Below are 8,284 nucleotides of genomic sequence, written 5' to 3'. Positions count from 1 at the left end.
CTGCTCCTGCTGGCCACACCACTCCTGATACAAGCCAGGATGCTGCTGGCCCTCTTGGCCACCTGGGCACCCTGCTGCCTCCTATCCAGCCCCCTCTCGACCAACCCCCCCAGGGCCTTTTCCGCCGGGCAGCTTTCCAGCCCCTCTGCCCCACGCCTGGAGCGCTGCGTGGGGTTGTGGTGACCCCAGGGCAGGACCCGGCCCTTGGCCTTGTTGACCCTCACCCAACTGGGCTGGGCCCATGGATCCAGCCTGGCCAGGTCCCTCTGCAGAGCCCTCCCCCCCCACCAGATCCACACTCCCGCCCAGCTCAGTGTCCTCTGCAAACAGGCTGGGGGTGCCCTCAATCCCCTCGTCCCCCATCCTCCCTGTCATTCGCACATCTCTGCACAGCAGCAGTCATTTAGCCTGGACAAAGAAAGATTGGGGGAGACATGATAGAAGGCTGCCAAGAAAAACAAAAAAGAAAATAATTTGGTTTCTGAGTTTGCTTTGTGCCAGATGGCAAGAGCTCCTGCACTTCTGGGCAGATGAGTCTTTGGGCTATGAAAGTGAAACTCTTCATCATCCCAGAAGCGTTGTCCCTGCCACTCCTGGTTTGGGATGGAAAATGAGCACGTGTCTGGTTCTCTTACTGAAGAGAACCGGGGCTGGAAGGGCTCTGCGCGGAGGTGGGAGGAGGTAAGGGGGTGGAAAAGAGGAAAGATGAGGCCCATCAGCTATGCCAAGTCACTCTGGGGATTTAAGCTTTCATTTCTCCAAAGTTACCAAGGGCGATGGATCAACAATCTCTTAATAGCTTAATATTTCTCGAGGTTTTTTGCAGCAGTGCTGCAGTTGCCATGACATCAGATTTTGCTGTGGGAAATGGTTGTGGTCCTGCTCCCGGTCCTTGCATGGTGCGGCTCATGGCAAACGGCCAGCAGAGCTGGACCCATAGATTAAGCCCTCTCCTATGGGCTAGGCAAGCCGGAAAGGATCCCCCTTGTTTCACGGGCAGATGGATTTTCTGTCCAAATATGTCTGCAATGTAACATGCAATGTAAAAAACTACCCGAAATGGTTGTTGGGGGAGCATGGAGGCATTGGGCACTTGGGTATTCCCTGGAGAAAACAACACCTTTATTTATGTCTCCAAAGCACCAAAGCATCTTTTGCGAAATGAGGCCGAAGTCGTTGCCGTGCATCCTCATTTCAGGTGGCGCGGGGAAACAACAAACGCACCCCACGAAGGGCTGGGGTTTGTTGTGGTCGCATCCCAGCCCCAGCAGCTGCCAGACCGGGCTCCCGAAATGCTCTGTTACGCTGATGCTCCTGGAGAAGGATTCCCCCTAGAGGCATAAAATCGTGCCTTGCACTATATATAACCCCAGCAGGGGCAGCACAGAGTCAGTTAAAGAGTATTTTTGGCTTATGCTAAGAAATGAAGAGAACTGGGGTGGGTTTTTTCTGCTCCTGTTATTTTGGTAAGCATGAGGGTCAGGACAGATAAGAATAATTATCCCTGATAGCCCGCTGGTTGGCCTGCTCCTTAACCTGACTTTAAACATTGAATAAGAATCCCTTAAAAGGCTCCATGGTTTGATTATATTTTTAAGCAGGAGTTTTTAAGGCTGCATTCCCAGGCAACATGCCACGGCAGGCAGCAAGAGGGTTTCACTGCAGAGAAAACACGGACGCTTCTCTCACAAGCCCCAAACGCACCACCTCACTTTTCATCGCCCAGGCTCCCTTAATTACTTTAGCACAGATATTCGACTAATTAATTTTCTTGGCACCTGACAAAACCACAGACAATGTCTATTAGGAAGTGAATAAGTGTTTTTCTCTGCTGTCCCACCATTTGCAGACCCATTTCTCGCGGTGGGTCTGCGGGAGGGCGGGAGGGAGGAGCGGTGACGTCTCCCAGCAGCTAAGGAAGAGCAGGCATCGCAGCCCCAGGTCACAACAGTTTTCCGATTTGTATAATTTAACACCATTTCCTAATGTCTTTTCCCACTGATTTTCAGCAGCAGCAATCCTCCTCGCATTAAATCTGGTCAGTTATTTGTCTGTGCCGTTGTCGTGGAAATTCCCTTCCTCACTCTCCGAAGCAGCACCGTGTTCATCAGAGGTTTGCAGGATGGTCTCAGGCTTGAGAGAAGCTTCCAGAAAAGAGGAGAACAATCCGTCAGCCTGCTCGTGTGAGCTGCCCCTTGATTCAGGGCTGCATGATGCAATTCATAGGGATTTGGAAGTGTTTTATGATTTCTGAATCAGACCTGAACCAAACCTGGGCTGCGCAGGTTGTGATTCCTGAGAAGTGAGAGGACACCAAGAGCAGCTCATGGGGTGAGCACTGGACCAGCCTCATGGTCACAGCCTTTCTGCTAACCACACTCCCCGGCTGTGAAGGACATCTTACCCGGATTTCCACCTCAATTTGTTCTGTTTGCATCATCACGAGCATTGGAAATTGTGTTTTCCTGCATGCTAAAAGGCAAACCAAAGCCTCCAACAGCCCTAGATCATCTCCTCTCCATGCTGGCCCTCGCTGACCTTAGGCTGTGTCTCTCCACCGTGCCAGGGGTGCTGTGGTCCTTGCTCACAGCAATTGGCCTGTACCCCCACATGTCTCCGCTATTCCTTACCTGCTCCCCCACCTTCCTGGCCCCAGCAGTGCTTTTTGCCATGCCCCTTGACAGGCCGATGGCTCTCTGCCTCCCATGGAGCTCTGTGACCATGCCAACGGGCACAAGGGCAGCCAAAATAGGGCTGACGCACCCACAGAGGAGCATACACCCGTCCTCCATCTCCTCTGGCTGCCTGGTGACCACAGAGTGCCTTGTCCCATCCCCTTTGGCTCCATCCCATGGTGACCTGGCTGCCCTCCAGTGTTCATCTATGTCCCGGACCTCATTTTCTTCACCATGGGTTCAGATCTCCCCTTCATCTTGTTGTCCTGCATCGTGGTCCTCATGACACCTGTCAGCATTGCCCCCAAGGACGAGGGCCTGAAGGTTGTGCAGTCTCACTCTTCTTCACCCCAGAACTTGGCTAGCCCATCCTGCACAGGGCTGGGAAGGAGGCACCCCCATCTTCCTCACTGTGATGGGCAACATCTACACCCTCCTCCCACCCCTCTTCAATCCTGTCTTTTACAGCATCCAGACAAGGCAGATTGATAAGGACACCTTCAGCTTGTTCCCTTATGGACCCCATCCAAACAAGCCATAGGTGACAAAAGCAAGCAAACACCTTGCAGACGCAGAGCACAGAACCACAGGATAATTTGGGTGGGAAGGGCTCTCCGGGGGTCTCTGGCCTGATGCCCTGCTCGAAGCAGGGCCAGCGTTTCCAGGAGCTGTGATGTTTTTGCTACAAAAACCTGCGGATTTGATGCAGAGGAGAAGCCTGCGGAAGTCATGTGAGATGAGGGCATGTTTTGAAAGACTGTGACCCGAAACAACCATGTTGTCCCCGGTAACTCCAGAAATGTCCGTCACAGACAGGACTCTGCTGCGCCAGATGCTGTAAACAGCACCGCTTGTCAGCCCCCTTGTGCAAGGTGTCTCCAGTCTTGGTTTAAGACAAGATTTAAGAGTAAGATAAACACACTGACCATTTCTGTGACCCGAAACAACCATGTTGTCCCCGGTAACTCCAGAAATGTCCGTCACAGACAGGACTCTGCTGCGCCAGATGCTGTAAACAGCACCGCTTGTCAGCCCCCTTGTGCAAGGTGTCTCCAGTCTTGGTTTAAGACAAGATTTAAGAGTAAGATAAACACAGCCCTGACCATTTTTGTGGGTTTTTTCCTGTTTTGTAGAATAAAATAGCTAAAAAAATACGGAACTTGTCATCTTTCCCCCAGTGGATGAACAGCCAGTCCTGACCCACAGCCTCACTCCACGCACCATGAAGCCCCCTCGGGTGGGAGAAGGGGGGCCAGGCACAATAAAGCCCATATACCAGTCAGCCTGGTGGGCTTTATGCGCCAGGTGACATTAGGAACTGAATGCCCTCAGTCTGGAGAGAGGGGGGTCTTTGGGGCGGTGGGTGCCTGGGGATGAGGGTCTGCTCTGTGCAGCTGCATGATAAAGCCCCCCTTGGGGAAGCAGCATCTCCTGCCAGACCAGCTGATAGGGGCAGAAGAAGTGGACATCTCCTGAGCCTCCCAAGAGCTGGAGTTCAAAGGTTTCCCCCTGTATCCACTGCTCCAAAAGGAGGTTGTGCACCCCCAGCCCCAGAGCACGGCATGCGCCGGCTCCCCGAGAGCAGCAACGGCTTGGGGGGAGCCCTGTGCCCCGGGCGGTGCTGGTTTCACCGTACCGCACGCTAATGCAGAGCTGGGAGAACAGAGGCAGAGTCTTTGCCATCACTTATTCCTCCTGCAACCCCTCTCTGAAACCCCCCCGGGTGCCAGGGCCCCGGGCACGGGTTTGCTCCGCACGGACCCCGGCGTGTGCATTGGCAGGGAGCGCACGTTGGAGTGCACTGCAGAGTTGAGGAAACTCTGCCTGCAACAGCCCTTAGAAACAAGAAATAACACCCACAGGCGCACGGCTTTGCCGGCGACGGCACGATCTCCCCCGGCTGCCCTCCTTCCCCGGCACAGAGGCAGGGAGACTCCGCAGAGGTGGTGCTGGGAGGCGTTTATTTGGTGGTTACAGCCTGTCAGTGCCCAAAAGGCATCTCCCTGGGCTCAGAGGTGCTCGTGGCGGCGCAGGGGCTCTTCCTCGCACGGCCGGTCCCGGGATGCTCAGTGGTACTTGCGGGCCAGGGCATGAGCCACGACGCTGACCAGCTTTTGCCAGGCAAACTGGGTGGCGGGGGTGAAATCCTTGGTGAAGTGGGAAGCCAGGACAATGATTAGGATGCCCCCAAGGAGCTTTTTTTTAGAGGGAGGTTTAGGGCTGCATGAACCCTCATGCCGCAGCAGACCATGGAGCAAGGACCGCACATCCCCGAGCTGGGGCTGAGCTGCTGGAGCCACCACCTCTCGGAGAAGGCTCTGCCGCTCTTGCTGCCCACAACTCCTCAACATCCTCTTGTCCTGCCTCCTCTTCATCTCTGAACAGCCTCGTCCCTTCTGCAAGCTCTGTCTGCCCAGGTCTCCTGCTGCAGACCTCCCTCCCGTCCCTGTCCCCGCCCCAGACACCACCCTGCAGCCCATGGGCTGCGTCTCCTTTCTCCTGGCTTCTCCCCGGGGCTGAATTCCCCTCTGGAGAAGGCTCTCATAGGCTGCACACTCCTCCTCTTCCTCCCCAGCCCCATCGGAGCGGCCCTGGGGCTGCAGGGCGGGTTGCAGGGGCTGGCTCACTCCCAGGTCCCTGGCACTGCTACAAGGAGATCCTCAGTCTTTGCACAGAAAGCTCTGGGTTTGGGAAAACAATATTTGCCTCATTGCTAAAAAAGAACGTTGAAACTATTCCCCCCATTCTTGGGGTGCTAAAGCAATTTGGCCTGAGACCCACCCTGCAAAATGCCGGGGTTTTGCTTTTTTATCTTTCTTTTCCGATATAAATGACGAAAATGATCTATTTTTATTTCAAAGCATTGGAGGAGGGGGGACTGTCCCATCTAGACGGGCAGCCCATGGACGAGGCAGAAACCCGCCCTGTGGGTGTCGAGCACCCAAGCTGCTGCCGTGGGGCCTGAGATTTCCTTAAAGGCGCTGCCTCCGCCTCGCCCAGCGCCCGCTGCGCCTTCCCCTGGCTTTGTTTCTGTTGTCCCCAACCAGATCTCCTGCAGGTAAGGCTCTCCCAATACCTTCTCCTCCCCATTGCTGGGCTGCTACTAGAAATGGGACTTTTTATTGTGAAAGTCACCCGCACTCTTGCAAACAGCCCTGCACGTGCCATCGTCTCGCTCGGGGACTGCACGGAGACTCTGCCCCCACCAGACAGCGTGGCTGGAGGCAACACCCCTGCTTTCGAAGCAAAATCTGACTTTCCCCGCACGACGTGGGGACAGGGCTGGGACTGCAAACACGGCTCACCCTGAAGTTCTCGGGGTCCACGTGCAGCTTGTCGCAGTGCAGCTCGGACAGCTTGGCGTAGGTCGACTTAATGTTGTCCAGGTTCTTGACGGCTTCCCCGAAGGAGGTGAGCACTTTCTTGCCATGGGCGCGGACCTTGGGGTTGCCAATGATGGCGGTGGGGCTGGAGAGGTTCCCGAAGGAAGAGAAGAACCTCTGGGTCCAGGGGTAGACGATCAGCAGCCTGGGGAGAGAAGGAGGGACACAAGCAGACACGTTAATGCTCCCAAATGCCATCGCCACAGTTCCTCTCTCCAGGGTGGAGCCGAGCTGGTGCCCGGGAGCTGGACCTACCTGGCCAGGGCCTCGGCACCGCATTCCTCCACATTGACCTTGCTCCAGACGCTGGCGATGACCTGCTTCTCTTGCTGGGGCTGGCGCGGGGGTCCCCACCGGCGGGGGAGCCGGAGGGGATGGCCAGGGTGTGGCATACTGACAAGCGGCCTCTGGTTATCCTGAGCTCAGGAGCTTCCCCCCTTCCCCTCCGTGCAGGCAGTTTCACCCACCAGACCTGGGCCCCTTCGCAGGGAAGGGGCTGCAGAAGCCACCGTGCAGCGCCCCGTCACAATTTAACACGTGCGCGTGGGACTCGGTGGGCTGTCAGCCTCGCCCCTCGGCTCTCCCAAACGCTGGGCTCTGCCTTGCCTTAGCCTCTACCAGAGATGAACGCCCCCGCCGAAACGTGGCCCATGGCAGAGCAGCCCGGAGAGGTTCGCCACCCACGAACCATGCGGATACGGGCACGGCGGGAGGGCTCCGGTCTCCTTGCACCACCAGGAGCTGTGGGCGATGCTGGAGCTGCTCAGAGGATGCTCGGGCTTTGCAGCTGAAAGCTGCCTCGACCCCATTGCCCTCCTCCCGTAACGGAGCTTCATCAGCTTGGTTTATTTCTCCCTTTCGGAGCAGGAAGCCGCTCACCCAAGCGCTCCCTGTTCAGGTGCAAAGGGACCGGCCGGATACAGCGCCACTGGGCAGGGAGCCAGTGCCACACCGAATCACCCTTTTCATCCCATTTCTGCCTTTATCCACATCCAACGGGCAGGAGAAATGGGCTTTGAACACAAGGTTGGCCGCTGCAGGATCTGCTGTGGGCTCAAAAAGCAGCAGAAGCTCAGCTCAGGGATGTCCAGACCGGGGGGAGCCCAGGGCCTTTCCCTTCCCAACCTGCCCTGACAAGGCTGCCAGATTTCGCGTTTTCCCCCAGGTCCAGCTGGGCTGCACCCAGCCTCCTTCGGCAGGAGGAGATGTTTGGGCTTCGTGTGCATTGCTCCCCCGGGACGCCCCCGCGCACACGGGGGGTGATGCATCCTCACCGGGAGCAATGCATGGGCGGGGGGGTGGGGTGGGGGGTGTCTCCTGTTTTATTTTCTGCATAAAACCCCAGGAAACACTGTCCCCACTGAAAGCCCAGGGTCTTTGATCCTGATCCCAATGCACCTGGGGCAATCCTCCGCCTTCCTGATGTTTTCCATAGGATTTGTATGGGGCTACGTGAGAGGCGCAGAGCCTTGTCGGAGCCCTGTCGGAGCCCTGTCGGACCAGGGACCGGGAAAGAGGTGGGGTGCTTGGGTGGCCAGGCTGCAGCAGAGCTAAAGAGATGACCAAGCTCCTCTCCAGATATCGGGGCTTGCCCTCCTCCATGGACCCCCTCCCGCCAAGTCTCTTCTTGGCCTTCTACTGAAAATACAGCAATGGAAGGAAAATCAGTTCAAAGTAGGAAAATACCGAGGGCGATTTTCAGCCTGATGGTATCTTTTCCCCCCTTTATCTGTAGACTTTTTTTTCAATGGAAGGGGGATGAATAATCTTCATCGGATTCACCCACATCTGCCTTTTCTCAAGAAAATATGTGTGCTGGAGCATGATGATAAATCGAGCTGAGCGCTGCCTGGGTGCACGCGTGGGGGACGGAACATGGAGGCAAAATGCCACCGGGCTGCGGCCGGCACCTGCCCTCCTGCTCCATCTTATCATCCCCTCCCAGACCTGCGGTGCTGCCAGCGCCACGCTGGGCATCGCCTGGGGCTGTCGGCTCCTGCAGCGGCATTCTGCCACCACGCAGGAGACGAAAGGAGAGCAGGCCAAGCAGCACGGGCAGAGGAGATCCCATGGGATCTGTTTGCTGAGGGCACCGGGACTGGGGTGCCATCCCCCAGCTGTGGCTGGAGCAGGTAGTGCCAATGGGCACGGTTCCCATCCTGCCGTGCTGTCAGGAGTAGGGGATGGAAACCCTCATCCCTGCTCCAGGGAGGAGGCATCTCAGCA

General features: G+C 56.6%; 1 protein-coding gene across 1 annotated transcript in view; it reads right to left on the bottom strand.

Moving 5' to 3' along the window:
• Positions 1 to 5,791: 5,791 nt before the first annotated feature.
• LOC104122188 (hemoglobin subunit epsilon) overlaps positions 5,792 to 8,284 on the bottom strand; it is a 16,004-nt gene continuing 13,511 nt past the window's right edge. The window contains exons 2-3 of the mRNA XM_035889925.1: positions 6,314 to 6,375; positions 5,792 to 6,203 (exon numbers count right to left, since the gene is read on the bottom strand). Coding sequence (XP_035745818.1) covers positions 5,807 to 6,203; positions 6,314 to 6,375 — 459 coding nt within the window. The 3' untranslated portion in view covers positions 5,792 to 5,806. The remainder of the gene's footprint in view (positions 6,204 to 6,313; positions 6,376 to 8,284) is intronic.

Source organism: Egretta garzetta, unplaced genomic scaffold (genome assembly GCF_000687185.1).
Source record: "Egretta garzetta isolate BGI_Z169 unplaced genomic scaffold, ASM68718v1 scaffold652, whole genome shotgun sequence".
NCBI lineage: Eukaryota > Metazoa > Chordata > Aves > Pelecaniformes > Ardeidae > Egretta > Egretta garzetta.
The sequence above is the reverse complement of the archived record's forward strand: the minus strand, read 5'-3'. Positions and strand labels throughout refer to the sequence as shown.